This window comes from Crinia signifera, chromosome 6, assembly GCF_055691185.1.
Source record: "Crinia signifera chromosome 6, ASM5569118v1, whole genome shotgun sequence".
Taxonomy (NCBI): Eukaryota; Metazoa; Chordata; class Amphibia; order Anura; family Myobatrachidae; genus Crinia; species Crinia signifera.
The window spans coordinates 134,474,381-134,493,358 of record NC_139222.1 but is presented as its reverse complement, the minus strand read 5'-3'; the positions used below and the strand labels follow the sequence as shown (position 1 = coordinate 134,493,358).

General features: G+C 41.1%; 2 protein-coding genes across 2 annotated transcripts in view; both read left to right on the top strand.

The window, feature by feature from the left end:
- LOC146009645 (uncharacterized) overlaps positions 1–497 on the top strand; it is a 41,430-nt gene extending 40,933 nt beyond the window's left edge. The window contains exon 12 of the mRNA XM_083150098.1: positions 340–497. Coding sequence (XP_083006224.1) covers positions 340–497 — 158 coding nt within the window. The remainder of the gene's footprint in view (positions 1–339) is intronic.
- A 2,459-nt stretch (positions 498–2,956) lies between these two features.
- Positions 2,957–16,377, top strand: LOC146009644 (keratin, type I cytoskeletal 17-like). Its single transcript, XM_083150097.1, has 7 exons — positions 2,957–3,345; positions 7,704–7,860; positions 8,461–8,622; positions 9,655–9,783; positions 11,638–11,858; positions 14,767–14,798; positions 16,295–16,377. Exons 1-7 carry the CDS (start codon positions 2,957–2,959, stop codon positions 16,375–16,377), a joined length of 1,173 nt encoding a protein of 390 aa, XP_083006223.1.
- Positions 16,378–18,978: the final 2,601 nt, after the last annotated feature.

Genomic DNA, 18,978 nt, shown 5'->3' with positions numbered 1-18,978 from the left:
AAAAAATTTAGTTTTTAACACAGGTATCTGTCTTAACCAAGTTCCTCTGCTTTGTGTAGATTCTAGCTGAGGTGCAAGTCCCTGTTTGTGCACCAAATGTGACAAAGAATCACATACACTGGATAAGATGAAGTCTCTCTTTATTTTTGTAGCAGTTAACAGTATACCAGGTAAACAGCATATGCAAGCATGGTTGAAGAATTGCTGCATACAAGTGTCATAGCTGGACAGTCGGCCAACGGCATTTCGGAGGACTCTATTTAGGTTTTTTTTAATGTCCTAGTGAAGAGAAATCTAGATTGCATTTGTGAGGACTCATGCCTGTTTTATTGGATGCAGGACTACTTCCAAACATGACTGAGGATACTGATGATGAGGGTGTTGAGGGTGGAGATTGCAAGCACTTGGCTCTAACAGAGGGAACAGAGTTAGGTTACAATGGACTAGAGTTTCAGAATTTGTCAAAACTTTTTATGATTGCGCTGAAAATTACTTAACAGGGAGGAGGGTTCTAGATGGTTAAGGTCCCTACCTCTACTTACTATGGCTTTACAAAGGGTAGGGATATGGCAGGCAGGCAGTCACATTACCGTATACACAATTGGTGTATGGACATCAGTCGCAGTACCGTATTAACAGGGGATACGGTCATTAGGTCTACAATAACTAGGTCGACATACATTGGGTCTACACCACTAGGTCGACATGCAGCAAGGTCAACATGGGTCAAGGTCGACATGTGTCTAGGTCGACATGGGTCTAGGTTGACATGACATTAGGTTGACAAAGCATTAGGTCGACATGGGCTAGGTCGACAGTCAAAAGGTCGACATGGGGTTTTTCACTGTTGTTAACATTTGGGGTACAGACAGTAAAAAAATGTAAAAATAAAAATTATTTTATTGTAACTTTTTATTTTTTATAATAATAAAGAGTAGACAGCATTCACATTACTGTGTTAAGAGTTAGGGGATGGACAGCAGTCACAGTACCGCATTAACAGTTGGGGTACATCCGGCAGTCACAATCCTGTATGAACAGTTGGGGTATCGACACGGCACAAGTGAACAACCAATGGCAAACCACTTTGCCACCCTGAAACATGGGATGGCAACACTCAAATATAAAATTGTACACCATGTCCCGCTCAGCAAAAGGGGTGAAAACATGGGTAAAAAATTACTCCAATTGGAGACTAAGTGGATATTCAAATTAGATATACTTAAACCAAAAGGTCTGAATGAGTCCCTAGGGCTCATAAACTTTGTGTAATTCTGGTAAAATAGGACTATTAGCTGAGGTAAGGTTACCAACAGTTACATACCTTTGTTTAACTGAGAGTTAATGAGGCAAGAATGTTCCTGATGTTGAGTTTTTTTAATTTTAGATACCATATTTATCTCTTTTATATATACACTGCTTATTGAACCCAGTTTTGCATATATTGTTCATGCGACATGACCACCCACTGCTGGACAGATGTGTTCATGTCCTCTTAACATACACTGTTTGATTTATATATTTGTTGATCACAATATTGCACTGTTGTCACTTTGGACTAATACTGTTGTTTGCGTTCCACAGGTCTCCTCTCCCCCGTTGCCAGGATGCCGGACCTGGTCGTACAGTGGAAGACGGAGACCGGAGGAGTGGCTAAGATTCTGTTTTGCTATTTAGACAATTTATGCACCATATTCAGTATCCTGACGAAAAGGACCGTTGAAAATTGATCATTGAACCACTAGGTGTTTTTGACCCGCTACAAGTCTCCAAGTGCCGCTTGATACAACAGCCTGCTGTAGTGGCACAGAGAGAGGGCTGGTGATATGAAACCATTTTATTTTATTTATTTATTAAGTATAATAAATCACATTTAAAAATTTAAATCAGTAAATAAAGTGGTGCTCTATTGGAAGAACCCAAAAGCACCTGTCAGAGAATAATATAGATGAACAGTAGTTATTATAAAAAAATCTAAAATTATGTGTAGAACTCTCATTTTTAACCATATTCTTATGAGAAACTGGGTACACATTACACGATATGTGTGCCCAGTGAGGTCATGCATGGCGGTGCCAGCATTGGCAAATGCCTACACACTTCCTGATCCTGGACATGGCAAGTGGGGGATGGAGTAGTGCTTTCTGTGGCACGGCTTTTGCAAGTAATGTCTTCCGTCATGGTGCATGCAGTGCTGGTGGAGGATATCATTGAATGCGCACGGGAGCAGGAAAATATTGTTATAACTGGTCATTATCATGCATATCATCTAGGGCAGCAGCAGCAGAATTCTTATTGCTAGTAATTAAAGGAACAAACCCACTAAGGAACGGGAGGAGCCATTGTAAATAAGAAGATAATATACAAATTTTATGTGTAGTATGACAAATAATAGAAATATAAGGAAAACCACAGACTAAAGAAATAACGAAAACATAATGTGAAAATATTACACTATAAACATTTATAACTTTCTGTTAAATCATTACAGATATACTTTTCTGCAATTTAGACCTAATAATGGTATTTAGCCTCACCTCTATGCTGAATCACCTTCCTATGGTCTACAATTTAGATATACATATATTTTGTGTAAAAACCTGTGTATCAATTATGGATATTATTGCAGGTGTGTTTGAACATTTAACCAGCTTCCTTTAATGGTGATACTGTTTTTCCCTTTTTGCTTAGCTGGGTGTGTCAGCATCTCCTAAGCAGCGTCTGAAACTTGTAAATGTTACAGGCTAACTAGCCGCCCCCATGTTCTTAGATGTTTTACACTGTCTGACAAATCCCCTTACTAGATGAGGAAAGACAATGATTATGTTATATTGCCCATAAAGACGAGGATGCTTTGTTCTCAACGCCCTTTACCATGCTTCTTAAAAGACCTCTTCAATTCCAAAACTCATTCTTTGTACTGTCAAACTATCCAGCTCTGATATATTCTGACAACATGAGCAACATCAGCAAGCAAACTGAGCCTAAAAAACTAAAGGGAAGTCTGTCGCCAAATATTCTCACCCAGATAAATTCACTTAAACTTAGAGGTTTCAGCAAAGTCAACAATGCTGTTACCTGGAGGCCAATAAGTTTCCAAGTGAAGTCTCCGGGAAGTCCTATCACCAGACATCATTCATTTAATAATGTATCTGACATTGGATGTACACATGGGGGTTTTGGTAAAGAGAGGTCTCTTTGTTATGAACCCAAGAAACACAATTTGTTCAATACCAATGAGAAGGAAACCATGAAGCTTCTGAATGACCGTTTGGCATCCTACCTGGAAAAGGTGCGGACACTAGAAGATGAAAATGCTCATCTGGAGAGAAAGATTCGAGATTGGTATGATAGAAACCACCCCCAGATGTTGCCTGATTTCAGTCATTATTTTGGGTCAATTGAAGAACTTCAAAACAAGGTAACATTATTTTAAAAATATTGTCTAATTTTAGAGCAACTCATAAGGATGTTCCTTCATTGTGCCCTGGACAGACCATTCATTGTGACTAAGGGTTCTTTGCACTAAGCAACCGGAGATTCACGGTTGTGATTCACCGTGGCTGCGGCTGCACATTACGGTGGCCGGAATTCATAAAAAAGTGCTTGTGGCATCCAAAGGGAAGCAAGCAATTTTCAGTGAATTCAGGCTGTAAACAGCCCGATGCCGCAGGGCTGTGCATCGGAATCAAATCTGGATCAAATTTGGCTGTACATGTGTGATTCATGGTCACTTTCTATTACAAAGTGGCCCTGAATCGCACCGTGTGTACACAGTTAAAAAATTACAGTTAGGAGCTGGTTGAATCCCAAGACCCCTCTCTGTATTGACTAAACAATGCTACAGTAACAGCTATGTGTAACTTAAAACCCAGCAGTTTGATAGTAATATTGTTGTTACTGTATTACTGTATGTATCAGAAAAAGCACTTAAAGCGCATAAAAATTATTTAAGTTACAGATCTGTTATATAGCAGTACAGTATGTACACATTATACACAGTGAAGTTCACCACATGTTGTTTTTGTTCAACCCTTTGAGTGCCAAGTGACTTTTTTTAAATAGGTGTGAAAATTGCCAAGCAAACATTTTTATTCATCATAACGACCTGTAATGTTTCACCTTCTATATGAAATCTAATCTTTTTTTACACATTTTTTTTAAAATCTGAATTTATTTAACAAATGTAAGCGACGCTGGCATTTTTAAGCGGCTATTTTCAACATCTCTCTTAGAGATGTTGGTACTCAAAGGGTTAATAATCTTTTACACAATTACACATATGTAATTGTGTCTGTTGTATGTTTTTAACATATAATGTGAGAATTGTACATCATTTGCATAAAATGGCATAATAAAGCTACTGTCAGCTGATGACAAAATAAAGATAAGTAACATAAAATACAAAGTAAAATACTCTGGGGGAGATTCTCTAAAGCAGAAATGCGGTAAAACCCCGTTATCGGGATTTTACCGCATTTCTGTTTGCTCTGTCCCCCCTCCGAGGTGGCAGCGCTGCGGAGGGAATCACCAGCAGAAGCTGGCGATTCCCTGCAGAAGCCTATGGGCTTCTTACCGCAGCGCTGTGTGAGGGATCCGTCACGGATCCCTCCCAGCATGCCCTGCGGTTGGCGCCATACTCTGCACATGCGCAGCTGGACTCCCGGGTCTCAGACCTGGAAGTCCTGCACCGGCCCTGCATTGCTTGCGTTAATGATCGCATATGTTAGAGCATATGCGATCATTAAGAATGCGGTGGCCAGCGAAGGGGGGGGGGAGGGCTGCGGATGTTAGAACATCCCACCCATAAAACGCATCACTAGCTCTGGCTCTAGTGCATAAACAAAGCAAGGTAACATCTCTCCCCTCCACGCACAAGGGGTATATTTACTAGTGGTCATTGTTGGATGATGTTGGACTTCCAGGGCTAGAACACTCATTTTGTAACATTTAAAAATTAATATAAAAATGAATGTCAGTAAATGTGCATTTTAGCCCTGCAAACCCAACATAAGATCTATTTTAATTTAACTTAATCAACATTGACCCTTTATATAAATATACTGCTAGATTTATGTTTGCAAAGTAGAGCTACCAACAATTTGCACCAGATGTATGGTGAATCTGAACACTCAAAAACGTGTCTCACGTGCTTGTCTAATATTTTTTTTTTGGGGGGGGGGGGGTTTACATTTTTTAGATCTTCAAATATACCACGGAGAACACAAGGGTCTCTAGGCAGGTAGATAATACTCGCCTGGCTGCAGAGGATTTCCAAAATAAGTAAGTATCAATAATGTGACCAAAAGAATGATGCACTATTTTGTATAAGACAGGAAGCAGAAAATAGATTCTGTTAATTTTAAGCTATTTATACTTTGTAAATGCTCTTAATCGTAGTGTGATACTAGTATTGTAAAAAGATTTTTTAATATGTAAAAGTAATTTCATTTTTTAGGGACTTTTAATAACACCAACAACCATATTAATAAAATAAAATAAAAACAATACACAAAATAATTATTATCAGTACAAATAACACACATCTTTGAAATCTACCCCCAATAATGTGTCCTACTGAAACCCAAGAAATTATTATAGCCCTTTTTCTGTACATACAGTAATACAGTATACTCTCTTACCTTATATTACTACTGTACATTCTATTTGCTTATTGTAATGATGTGAGAACTACAGTATTTAGGAAGTTACAGTACTTTCTCTAATTGTAATCACTTCCTGATAAACACATGATAACAATATTGAAATAAGTCTACTGCATTTTAAAGTAACATTAATCCTTAGATTCCAGACTGTAGAAATATGTTAACACTAGTAAGCCCGCTCCAAGCAAAGGCTTCGAAAGCTAGTCTGCTATCATCTGTGTTTGTGCATCTGTGAGAAAGAGATGTAGTTTATCTCTCTGCCAGCAGATGGCAGTGTTCCGGAGACTCATGGATATATATATATATACACACACACACACACACACACACACACAAAAGAGACCTGCACTCTCACCCTCAAATATGGTAACTGCTGGGGTGCAGTATAAATAGAAATGTAGTCACCCACAGTACTATATACACTATATACAGACAATTCTCCTAGGTAGAAAGATGCACTCACCAGACTTCTTGATAATGTCATCCGTGTCAGCATCCAGTTTATTGGTCTGATCAGAGCCTGACGATACCTCATTTGGATATATTTGTGTGTGCATATATGTGTATATGTATATATATATATATATATATATCATTCCAAGTTCCCGGCACTCCTATGGATGTCTTTTAGTATGACCCGGTGCCTTCCTTATAGCTTTAGTAAGCTCTTGTAGATGCTGGGATGGATGTAGGCGGCACTCTCGGATTTAGTGAAGCAAAGAAACATTTATTGTGGCTCCAACATGTTTCGGGCGCAGCCCGTCCTCAGGGAACAATCCACACAGTGCAAGTGAACATATAAATACACAAACCAAGCAGAGAGAACCGCCCCCCGCCTCATCAGCCCACAACAACTCTCACCTGCGAGCTCCCCTGCTGACTGTCTCACCTGTGGCCATCACTGCGCTCTGCCGGCCCGGACACCATAGTTATATATATATATATATGTATATATATATATATATATATATATATATATATATATATATATATATATATGTATGTAGATGATAATGTTTGCAGTCACCATTGTAGTCCTGTGAACATTTTGCTTAACTCCAAAAAACATATATAACGTATTTTCTGCTGCTCTTTATCTTACTTTTATGTAAAAAGAAGACTAATATATACAGTAACATAAACAGGGCTATTTTTGTGCAGGCTCCAACAGGAACTGAGGCCCTTATCCTAGTTCACTCTTTCAGACAAAATATTTCTTAGATGGACAAAACCATGTGCACTGCAGGTGAGGCAGGTGTTACTTGTGCAGAGATAATTAGATTTGGGTGGGGTTTTACACCTGCCTCACCTGCAGTGCACATGGTTTTGTCCATCTAAGAAATATTTTGTCTGAAAGAGTGAACTAGGATAATGGCCTCAGTTCCTGCTGGAGCCTGCACAAAAATAGCCCTGAACATAAATATATGCAATTCTGGGATAACCTGCTGGCATAATGGGGCTGTGACTCTTCATAAATAAATACCTATAATCAGTGGCAGCTCCACCCTTAAAGTAAGAGCAGAGCTGCCGCTGGCCACGATACTGGCACCCTACCCCCCCCCCCCCCCGCGCGTTCCCGACGCCTGTAGAATGATGACAGGCACAGGGACTAGTGCAATAATGACCTCTTCTGTGCATGCTCATGCTCCCAGCCAGCCTCTATGGGCTGCTTTGGCAGAAGCTTATAAAAGTTAAATCATGGTCCCGGGCCTGTACAACACAGATGAAAGGGCGCAGTACCAACCTAGGTACTGTCTAGGTGCATGCCCCTGGTTCTATGGGCTGCTTCGGCTGCTTCCCATAGAAGCCAAAAAGGCAGCCCGGAGGGAGGGAACACCTCCCTTGGGTGAATGGCAGGTTGGACTTCCAATATGAAGTCATTGCTAGTCACAAAGACTACATCTTGCTTCACTTAGGCTGCGCACGGTGGTGTATTTTACCTGGGTGGCTGGAGTTTTGCAGTCCATAGGTAAAAACTGGCACTGCTTATAGTACCTGAGGTCAATGCTTGCCTTATTATCTTCACTTTATTTCAAGGTATGAGATGGAGGTCATCTTAAGAGCTGATATAGAACACGATGTGAAGGTCCTGCGTCATGACCTAGAGAGTCTCAAACAAGAAGTTAATGAACTAAATTTTCAGCATGAGAATCTGCAACAAGACATCCTTCATAAGAAGAAGACGAATGAGGATGTAATATACCAGGGCAAAAGTGCACAACATAAAAGATACAAAATGTGATGATACATTATTTACTTCATACTGATACTTAATCTGACAAAAATGATTCCAATTTTAAAATTCCTAACCTATTAAATGTATGCCTAGATGATTTGTTACAGGCTGTAACTAAAAATGACAGTTAGTAGCTGACTGGATGGTAGTTTATCTCTTTCAGCTACATATCTCGCCAATGTTTAGATGGTGCTCGGCCAACCAGACGATATTGTGTATATTACCATGCACCATGGTGTCATACTGTTAATCACACAGTATTGCCCTGAATTGTACACATGTGTATGCATTTGGTGATGTTCCCTTTGCCCTTTGGAACAGATAACCTCACATCATTCTGATGTGCAGCCTTAAACTGTCTTTAAATTAGCTGTCCTTAAATTGGTAAAATCAAATATATTTAACCAATTTTTTTCTGAACAACCTTTTCTCAGGTGTTTATGGTAATTTCTCTTTTGCTTTAGTTCATCTGCCCCTACCTATGTCTTCTACAATAGTTGGAATGTCATAGGTTACCTAACCACTATTACATTAATATGTTTGCCTGTGTTCTGACAGACAGTGAACAGCCTCTACAGCCAGCTGGGTGCCAGAGTCACTGTGGAAGTAGATGTCCCTCCAACTGTGGATTTAAGTAAGCTGTTGTCTGAGATTCGAGAACAATATGAAGACCTGATGGAAAGTAACAAAACAGAAGCAGAAAAATGGTTCCTGGCAAAGGTTCATATATTTTATATAACAATTTATCGAAGAGGTATAATTTTCTTTCCAGTAGTCTTAATACTGTAAATACAAAATATAGCAAGCAGCATATCATTGAGTGAAATCATTGACCTCTCCATCATTGATGCACCATCAATCATAACATCATACCCTCCAACATGACCCATTCCATTAGGTACAAAATGCTCTGTTCCTAGACTTCCCTGCCAGTGGCAGTTACAGAGGTTGGACTCCAGCACAGCCCAAAATTCAAAGAGGGGGTTCACATCAACTGCCAGTAAGTCCAGGACAGTGATGTTTGGAGTGGCATATGGTGTGGCTCCCCTTTTTGAATATTGGAATGTGCTGCAGCAACACCTCTGCAACTGCCACTGGTAACATCAGCTCCACAAGCAGCCCCTGCCTAGCCCACAGCCTCCTTTCCGACTTTCTTAAGATATGGCTACTGTGACTGTGGTGCTGCAAACAAGACTGCAGCCTAACATCGATAAAGCACATGGCATACCCATAAAACACCTGTGATACATTCTCTTTTTGAGATGAGTGTAGGTCACTTCACAGTTTCCACCCTAAAATACCCATGGATCCAAGAAGACATCTCAATAATAGTGATATTGTAGATAATGGTTTTTCTCACACATGCGTAGTTTGCCAATTATCACTTATAGGGGTTGATAACTGAGATGGGAGTTCTAATGAAGATGGGATTTTTACTATGGGCAACCAATCAGAATCTACTTCATATTTATTTAGCACCTTTAAGAAAATAAAAGATAGAAACTGATTGGTTGCCCAAAGTAACATCCCATCTTCAACAGAACTCCCATCTTAGTAAATAGTGTCCAAATTCTCAACTGCAGGTAGGTGCTCTGCTGAGTACCTGCTTCCCAAGTTAACATCCCAGTGGTTTAATCATTGCATGACATAAATGTACATTAGGTTATCGAGACTGAATGGGCTACAAATCAATTTATCGTACTAATAGCCCTTGTATTTATATAGGTCATATAACCTTTGTTTTATTTCCAGAGTGATGAACTGAAATCCGAAGTGGAGTCTGGCTCTCCTGAGAACCTCCATTCATCACAGAGTGAAATTATTGAATTGAAAAGAACTGCCCAAGCCTTGGAAATTGATCACCAGAGCCAAATAAGCATGGTAAAAAAACCTGAGAGGGCCTACAATAAATGCAGTATATAGGGGGTGTGTGGGGAGACATGTAAGGGTGTATCAGAAAGTTATCTGGAATTAAATATTATGTAGGAAAAGAAAATAGTACATCTATATAAGACATTGTAACCATTATGCAATGTGAATGATATCATTTCAGTGATATATTTACCTCATAATTACCATTTTCAGAATATACATAGGTTTAGAAGATAAATGTTGAGAATTTTAAATTGGGTTATGGCAATAAAAAAAGCTTGCCAAATTGCCCAGTGATGCCATGTCTCAGTCACATTCCCCATTGATGCCATGCCCCTGCCACATTTCACAGCGATGCCATGCCACATTTCACAGTGAAGCTACCCTTCTGTCGCATCCCTAGTAGTGATTTTATACCTCTGTCGTATTCCCCTCTAACAAAGTACCTCTTTCACATTCCAGTTTATTCATGCCACTGTCATATACTTTCACATTCTTCAGTAATAGAATAGACTAGAATCAACTTTATTGGCCTTAGCCATGTATGCTTGAGCACACTAGGAATTTTTTTGTGGATTGCAGTGCAGCATCAAGCAGGGATGAGGGGGGGGGGGGGGTGAGGATATTACACACATTACATTAAGACATTACATATGGGAAATGCATACCCACCAAGTTTTACAGCGCCTAGGCAGCCATCCATGGCGCCACTGGTCATTGCAGCAGCCAGGTATGTGACAATATAATCAGGGACAGTATAGTGGCACAAAGAGAACACATACCCGCCAGGCTGCAGAGAGCCTAGGCAGCCATCAGCGGCGCCACTGGTCATTGCAGCAACAAGGTAGGTAACAATATAAGCAGGGACAGTATAGTGGCACATAGAGAACATATACCCGCCAAGCTGCACAGCGCCTAGGCAGCCATCTGTGGCTCCACTGGTTGTTGCAGCAGCCAGGTAGGTAGCACTATGAGCAAGGACAGCACAGTTATAGCAGAGACAGTACACTTATCACATGGGAGACACAGGGTTACAATGACTACACAGTTCCTAGGCAGCCATTTGCGGCGCCATCTTCCTGTAGGGAGAGCCAGTGTGGGGGTGGGAGTCAATAAGGCCAGGTTGGTGCCACTGCCGCTGAGCTGGTACGGCCTGCTGGGGGGGGGGGCTGCAGGCTGGAAATCCTGTGCACGGCCGGGGGCCGGATTCCTGCCGGCCTTTGGGTGTCATGCGGGGGCCCCATGGCCAATGTGCCTCCTGACCTGGCCGGGTGATAGCTGGTGTGATGCAGGTCCTGTCATTCCCCCAACTGCATTGTGCAGGGTGATCGTCTGGTGTACTTTATTTCCTGGGTGGGGGGTTCCCCGGGCCGCTGGTGCTGCCAGGGGGGGTGCGCAGCGCCGCCCACCTCTGGTCGGGTGTTGCCAGGGGACATAGTGCTCGCTTCCTCCCATCTCCTCCCTCTGATCGCCTCCTCTGCTCTGCTCCACTCCGATCGCCTCCTCCACACTGCTCACCACCGCCGCTTCCTCCCCCACTCTGCTCTGTAGGCCGGGAATTGTGGAGCTCCGCGGATGGGAGATTGGAGCTCCACGTGATGCTTTTGTGATGCTCCATGTAATGTCATGCTTATGTTTCTGTCAAAAGTGATGTCATTCCTGTGGCCATAATGTACTATGATTCTGAAACTTTGGTCTAGTCAAGAAAGATTAATCCTTACTAGACAGTTGATTTATTGGAACCTGCAATCTTATACTTAAAATGTTTATGTGTATTATCACAATCATCTGTTCTAGGAGTCTGTTTTACTATTTATATTTGCTCCTTTCTGAATAATCTACTGTTTGTTAATGCTACCACAGAAATCGGCACTTGAAAACACATTGACAGAAAAAAAGGGCAGTTACAGTATGCAGTTGTCACAGTTACAGGACTTGATCAATCAAGTGGAATCAAATTTATCCCAGATACGAGCCAAACGTGAGCGGCAAAATGAGGATCACAAGGCTTTAATGTATGAAACCATGCATTTGGAAAGAGAAATCAGTACATACCGACTCCTGATGGATAAGCAAGATGTTCAGTAAGTAAATCCATGCATTGACTGTACATTGCTTCTCCTACAGGGACTAATGTAGTAAGACTTTTGGATTGCATTTTGTGCTGCTGGAATGCAGTTAGAATCCCGGCGGTCGGAATCCCGGCGGTCGGAATCCCGGAGGTCGGAATCCCGGTGGTCGGAATCCCGGCGGTCAAAATCCCGACGCCGGAATCCTGACCGCCGAAATCCCGACTGCCGAAATCCCGATGCCGAAATCCCGACACTTTCTCCCTCTATGGGTGTCGTGGACAAGTTAGTGTGCCGAGGCACTGGGCCCGCTGCGTGGCGAGCGCAGCGAGCCCGCAAGGGGGGGGGGGGTGTTTCGATCCACGTCTCCCCCTTGTCGGGACTTCGGTGGTCAGGATTCCAGCGTCGGGATTTTGTACCAATCCAGTGCAGTTTACACAGCTGTATGGATATCAGTATGTGCTTAGCTCTGCAGGGCTCTACAGTCTTTTTATAAATGAAATAATTCAAACAGATATAAAGAGCATACTGTAATAGACATCTTTGTATTTCTAGTGTACTGAAGTAGGGGTAAATGTAATAGGGTCCGAGTTACCTCAGGTCTGGGATTACATCCGTGAATGACCAGGCAAAATCAACCTGGTTTTAACTTGTAAATAACTGGCGCTTTAAAAATAAAGTGCCAATCATGTCCAATGTCTTAATTACTTGTCTTCCTTTCTGTGTATTAATTTAACTGTTTCCCAAGTAATCAGAATGGCCATCACCATTGCCAAGTAAAGGAACACAGCTACCATATTTGTCATACTGATTACCTAGGAAAAGTACTGACCACTGAACTCTAAGCAGTGGTACTGCAGGTATATAGCTGTAACAGATACAGTTATCAATACTGTAACTCATTCTATTTAATAGACTGTATTCTGCAAGTGCAGATAATGTAATTAGAACTCAAATTCAACTTGAAAAATCTATTATTATCATAGTTCAAGTAAAACGTAACTCATTGGCTTGTAGTTGACACACATAGCGGTTTATTTACTAAGATGGGAGTTCTATTGAGTTCTATAAGATGGAATGTTGCCCATAGCAACCAAACAGAATCTACTTCTAATGTATTAACACCTTCTAGAATATAATAGAAACAATCTGATTGGTTGCCCATAGCAACATCTCATCATAGTAAATAAATCCCATAAGGTTTCTGAGCACATAGATTATTTAATTTTGTGAAACATACTTATTTGTTCCGACCTAACAAGACACTGTGCATGTAAAATGTCTTATTTAAATATATGTTGTATGTGTAGGAGTTATGAATTACACATAAGTGCCCTCCATTTCAAGAATCAACACCTGATAAACAACAAACTTGCTTCAGTCAATTAGCAAGAGTTATAGTTAAAACTACACAATGGGCATATTGTACCTTTAATAAAGAGACAATCACACTAGGGGTCATTAACAAACCAGGTACAGTACAGGAGACCTGCAAGTGCATAGTTGCTGACTTTTAGGTTCTCCTCTACTGGAGAAGCAAGGAGAGGAAGCCCGGAGAGAAGATCTTCAGCAGAGCTTCTGGAGGAGGGGCCAGAGCCTGCTGTCATCAAGACCCACCCCGTCCTTAGAAATGCCGCTATTTGCAGGTGTACGGAGAGGGAACAGGGTTAAATGACATGATTTGCATATTTTTAGCCCCGCCCCTTCACCTGCGATTTACATATTCTTAGCCCCGTACACCTGCAAATGCCGTATTTAACTGTCAAGATAGGGGGATGCTGAGGGGTAATGTGGGGGTCCAGCGGAAGTCGGATGGCTTTCCCACCCTTCCGAGGGCCGGGAGGGGGATGCGATTTTCGTGAGCCTCCCGGTTATTTTGAGAGGGTAGGAAAGCCTGCCTAAGTGTGCTGTTATATTACAAAAATGTATTTTCAGGGCATACACCTATTGTATACTTACAAGAATGTTTAGACCAGTATTTCTCAATTTTTTCCACTGGGGTGCCCCCACAATATTTACAAAGCATTACATTTGCAATAGGTACAGTATTGTTATCAGATAAAAATTTGCCTAGCTAATTTTGTAGCCTTATTATGAGAGATAAAGTGTGGTCTGCTACTATATGGTTAATGCTTTTAAAGAAAGGGGCTGGGTGTGTCCTGGCTTTGCAGAAAAAAAAGTGCAAGACTTGTTAGCTGAGCCCAGGAGTGACAGGCCATAAAATGTGATTTAAGGCAGTGGTTCTCAACCTCAGTCCTCAAATACTACCAGCAGTTCACGTTTTCTAGGTCAAGCAGCAGGTGCACAGGTGCACTCATTACTCAATGACACATTTTAAAAGACCCACAGGTGGAGCTAATTATATCACTTGTGATTCTTTGTGGAGACATGGAAAACATGCACTGTTAGGGGGTCCTGAGGACCAAGGTTGAGAACCACTGCTTTAACATAAACACTCCACATAATGGCCTTTATTCAGATCTGTGCATGTGCACTGCAGGTGGGGCAGATGTAACATGTGCAGAGAGTTAGATTTGTGTGAGTTATTTTGTTTCTGTGCAGGGTAAATACTGGCTGCATTATTTTTACACTGCAATTTAGATTTCAGTTTCAACACACCCCACCCAAATTTAACTCTCTCTGCACATGTTACATCTGCCCCACCTGCAGTGCACATGATTTTGCCAATTTTCCAACCGAATTTGTACTGCAATCAGATCCGAATAAGGGCCAATGTGCAGATCCACATTTGGATCCACCAAAAAATTGTTGACCAAGTAAGGCAGTAATTATATAAATGGAACAAATATTAGTGCTGCATAATTTGTAGAAACATTAGTCGTATTCTAACCAATATTTTACTGATTAACACATGTGCAGTATATATGAGACAATTCCTGATAATCTTGCACTTGTTTTGCAGTGTACCAAGACCCTCATCAGCTTTATTCGAAGGTAAGTAGCAATAATGAACAACCCAAAATGAACAGCAACCTTTCTTCAGTCTACTGAAAAAAATTGTATACAGTACAGTACAGTACAGTCAATGAACTGTGCATGTGTACAGATTGTAGCATGCATGTGTAAGCCCAAACAGCAACAGAAATAGCGTATGGATCGTCAGTGCAATCCCCTCTCACTTTGACTATACAAAATCTGATGTTTGTGGATGGTAACCGAACATTTTCTGTGAGTGTCACAAAAAGCTCATGCCCAGGCGTTAAGGTAGGGTCTGTGAGTTCAGCTTCAGTCTTGATCAGCCTGTCTCTATCGCAGACGAGCGATAGGGTCAAACTGACTCACATTTGAAAACCAAACAAGAATATGGCTGTGCGCTATAGATGAAAGTTTTTACAGCCCCAATATATTAACACTGGTCCTTTATTCAAGCAGCAGTTGGACATGGATAATCAACCACAATCAAATAAACAAATAGACAAATAATGGAGTAAACTGTGATAAAATCATGGCATTTTCTTTATTTTTTTAAAAAGAAGAAAATTTTTAAGGAAAGAGTCATAGATATTCTATTAGACACAATTTATATTAATATTCATGATGTCAGGCTAATCAATTAATTGAAAAAATGAATACAAAAAATTACTATACATATAACAATATAATAAAAAAATAATGAATAGCAATAATTCGCTAAATTGTACTCCAACGGGGATGACTAGTCTCCTACATATATCCGATATAGTACAAGGGTTAATGAGTGTTCCACAAGAGGTATAATAAATAGTTAGTTATAATCAGATTAATGTTTCCAGTTAGTATACTTGGTGTTAAATCCTTGTTATCGTTAGTTATCTGTTAGTGTGTTAATGTTCACCATGCGCATTACTGGAATTTTGAAATTTAAGTAACCACTTTGTCAGTTTATTTTCTAAGGGGAGAGATATCATTCGATGGTCGGCGACCATCGAAAGATTTCTCTCCCCTTTGGCCACATGCAAGATGTGTTTGCGTACATCCCCTCCCATGTTAGAGAGGGAATCTCGAGGCGCGGGGGGCGAGGGGTTCTGCAGGGTGGTTGGAGACGTTAAGCCGCATGCTAAGCATCAAATGACCGCTGCTTAGCGAGCAGTACTAAATTAGGTCCTATGTTAACAATGTCCTACTGTAACGCACGGAGCTAGAGATCCCTGGGATATTGCTTTGCCTTTGTGCCCCACCTGTACAAACATTTTTTCAAGTACCCCCAAACTTCAGAGCAAGAACCCTTTGGACGTACTATTACCCATGTTTGCGAATCACTTGTATTGTCATTGCCATGGAAAAATGGAAAAAGAAAAGTCATATACAAACACTTATTTTGTAACATAATGTAAATAATATCTAAACATTTTATACACCACACTACACACTAAACATTTAAAATTTTGTTTATTTAAAAAAAAAGATTTACCTTTACTTACAGCGTTTTTATGTTTGTTATATTCTTTTAGGGCCGACAAAAGTTGTTAGAGTCATCTCAATTACCGAAGAAGTTGAAAGTAGAAAAATTGTTTCCCCAAGAGAAAAATGTTAGAAATGATTGTTGTCCTCAACCTGCCAGTCTGTAGCTGCACTTGAAATACAGCTTCCATGATCTTCTGCCCACTACTGCCTGGGAATTAGAATAGTGTGTATATATAGTATGGGATATTGTACATATCGTCCATCTACTAACTAGAGCTGTGTCAGGCCCAGTTGATTTTTTGAGGGACGTGGCCTAGGATGTGGTAGGTGTGACCACGCCCCTTATGCAAATTTATGAGCACAGATTTGCTAAGCAGCAGCCTCCCTGCATCACTACAGCCAAGCCAGCAAACAGAAGCATGTGCTGGCTGGAGAACAAAGCTTCTGCTGACAGGTAAGGGGGCATGGAGGTATAAGAGGACCCAGCTCCCATTAGGACAATGTAACAATAATATATACACAAATGGACAATTTTCATAAAGCAGTGAATCTTTATTTCTGGCATTCACTTGATTATTTAATATGTCAAAGCCATTATTAAACTTTGATACTAGGGAGAGGTTAAAGCATTAAAATATGAATAGAGTGGTGGGCGGCATTTTAACGAGTCACTGTCATTAGTGTCGTTTGATGTTACAGTGAAAGACATACACAAAACTGTTGCTCATCATCCTGAAGTTATTATTATCTGTTCTGCTAGTTGCTCTCTATTACAGGAACTTTATATAGAATATTTTTAAGGACAAATCACTCACCTCTACAAATTATAAGGATTGGGTTGGTCAATGTTTTAAATTGCATGGGTACCACCAGTGGTTTTAGTGGCCACTAGACAATATACACAAACCCAGTGATTCTCCAATTCGGTCCTCAGGCCCCCACACAATTCATGTTTTCCAAGTCACCCAACAGGTGCACTCATTACTGACTAGAGATGGCCAAAACGGTTCACTAAGACGAGCCGCGATCCAGCGAATCAATCTGTGAAAAGATCCAGATCTTTTAGGCGGGCCCTCGACTAACTTTGAAAAAAAGGGCTAATTTGATAATAGAGAAGCATAATTCGTTTTACAATCATTTATTGACATTTTTTTTTTACTTTACTTTTTTAAAACAGTGAGCTGAACAAATAAGAACATACACTGATCGATGGCTGGGTGCAGATTTGCCATCGATGGCGTCTGCAGCGATGGCCATCCCTAGCAGCAGCAGCCTTGTTATTCTTTCTTTTACTTGCAGTCGCAGCACTGTACTCAGTCTCCTGAGTTAGTACATCTCAGCTGCCACAGGTGACAGTGCTGAGCTCAGGAAAATGCATTGTAATGGAAAACAAACTGGCGGCTCACTCACTCTTTAATGGGATCCGTCCAAAAGATCTGCTTCGTTCGCGAACGACCCATCTCTATTACTGACTGACACATTTTAAAAGATCCACAGGTGGAGCTAATTATTTCACTTGATTCTGTGAGGAGGCCGGCAAAACATGCACTCTGTGGGGTTCTGAGGACTGACTTTGAGAACCTGTGCATTAACCATAAATTTTGACCGTTGGCTAAATTCTGAAACATATGCAAACCTGATGGTTTCGGTACCTCTCCAATGTTTTCAGATCTGCACATATGCAGGATCTGTAATGCACATGTGCAGATCTTTGTCTGTGACGATTGCAGTGACCCAAAACTGGATGGGGAAGTGCGGCAATGGCCAGCATTCCTGAAAATATGTTTGTGTCTGCCCCTTTTTCTGCTGAGGCCATTGGCGGTGTCTCTGGATGTAAAATCACTGGTCCCAGCTGTGTGAAAATGCTTGCTATTCTGAGTAACCTAAGGGTTATACAGACAGCCAAAGTGATCTGCTCTTGTGTCTTTGGACACAGCAGCAGTTTAAATAAGTCAACAGGAAGCATCTACTTTTTAGGGCTGATTGAAAAGTCATTACATTGCCTCTGATTTTCTGTCTATTTGGTAGACATGGAAACACTATGCTAATAGTTGTGCAGCTCATACATCCATGTATCTGACCCTGTTGAACTGCAGTTGGCTTCTTTGTTTGGTCACAGTGAGTACAAGATCTTTGTACATTTCATCATGGCGGATGAGCAAGACATGTCTGTGAGATTACATCAGGGAGGTGTGATTAAATGATTTGGGGTGTATACTGCGCTCGCCTTGGATTATTGGGGTTTAGGCGTTGCTTAGCCTCCGGGGTTACCCGTTTCCCCTGTGGGTCATAAGTGAAAACAAAAGAGTGGGGCTGAAGCGCTGCCTCTATGTGTGATGTTATAATGATGAGGAGAGAATTGGTTGGATGTAAAGAAATGATCTTTATTTGTAATATACAGGTATATTGTGCGTAATGTAGAAGGGTGTTGCCAGTAGTTACTGGTGTAATCTTCCACTGTTTGCAGCCCGTCCATCTGTCAGTGTTAAGAGCCCCAAGAGGAATGAGGGTGTCAACAGGCCCCTTTACACCAGAAGCCCAACTGGGTTTATGTCCCTTAGGCAGTTCACAGTGACAGTTCTAGGACTTGTTCTGGGTATAGTCTGGCACAAAGTGCTTGAATGGGGTTACCCTTCTGTGGGTGCAGCCGCGCTTGGTAGGGGAGCTTGTCCGTGTGCTTGGGGAGACGCTCTGGTCCCCGCTTGGTTGTTGCCGCTGCTTGGCTCCACGG

Coding starts and splice junctions, on each gene's coding strand:
- LOC146009644 (XM_083150097.1), top strand. CDS start 2,957: ATGAGCAACATCAGCAAGCAAACTGAGCCTAAAAAACTAAAGGGAAGT. Junction 3,346..7,703: donor GAGAGAAAGATTCGAGATTG/GTATGATAGAAA, acceptor CTTTATTTCAAG/GTATGAGATGGAGGTCATCT. Junction 14,799..16,294: donor CTCATCAGCTTTATTCGAAG/GTAAGTAGCAAT, acceptor ATATTCTTTTAG/GGCCGACAAAAGTTGTTAGA.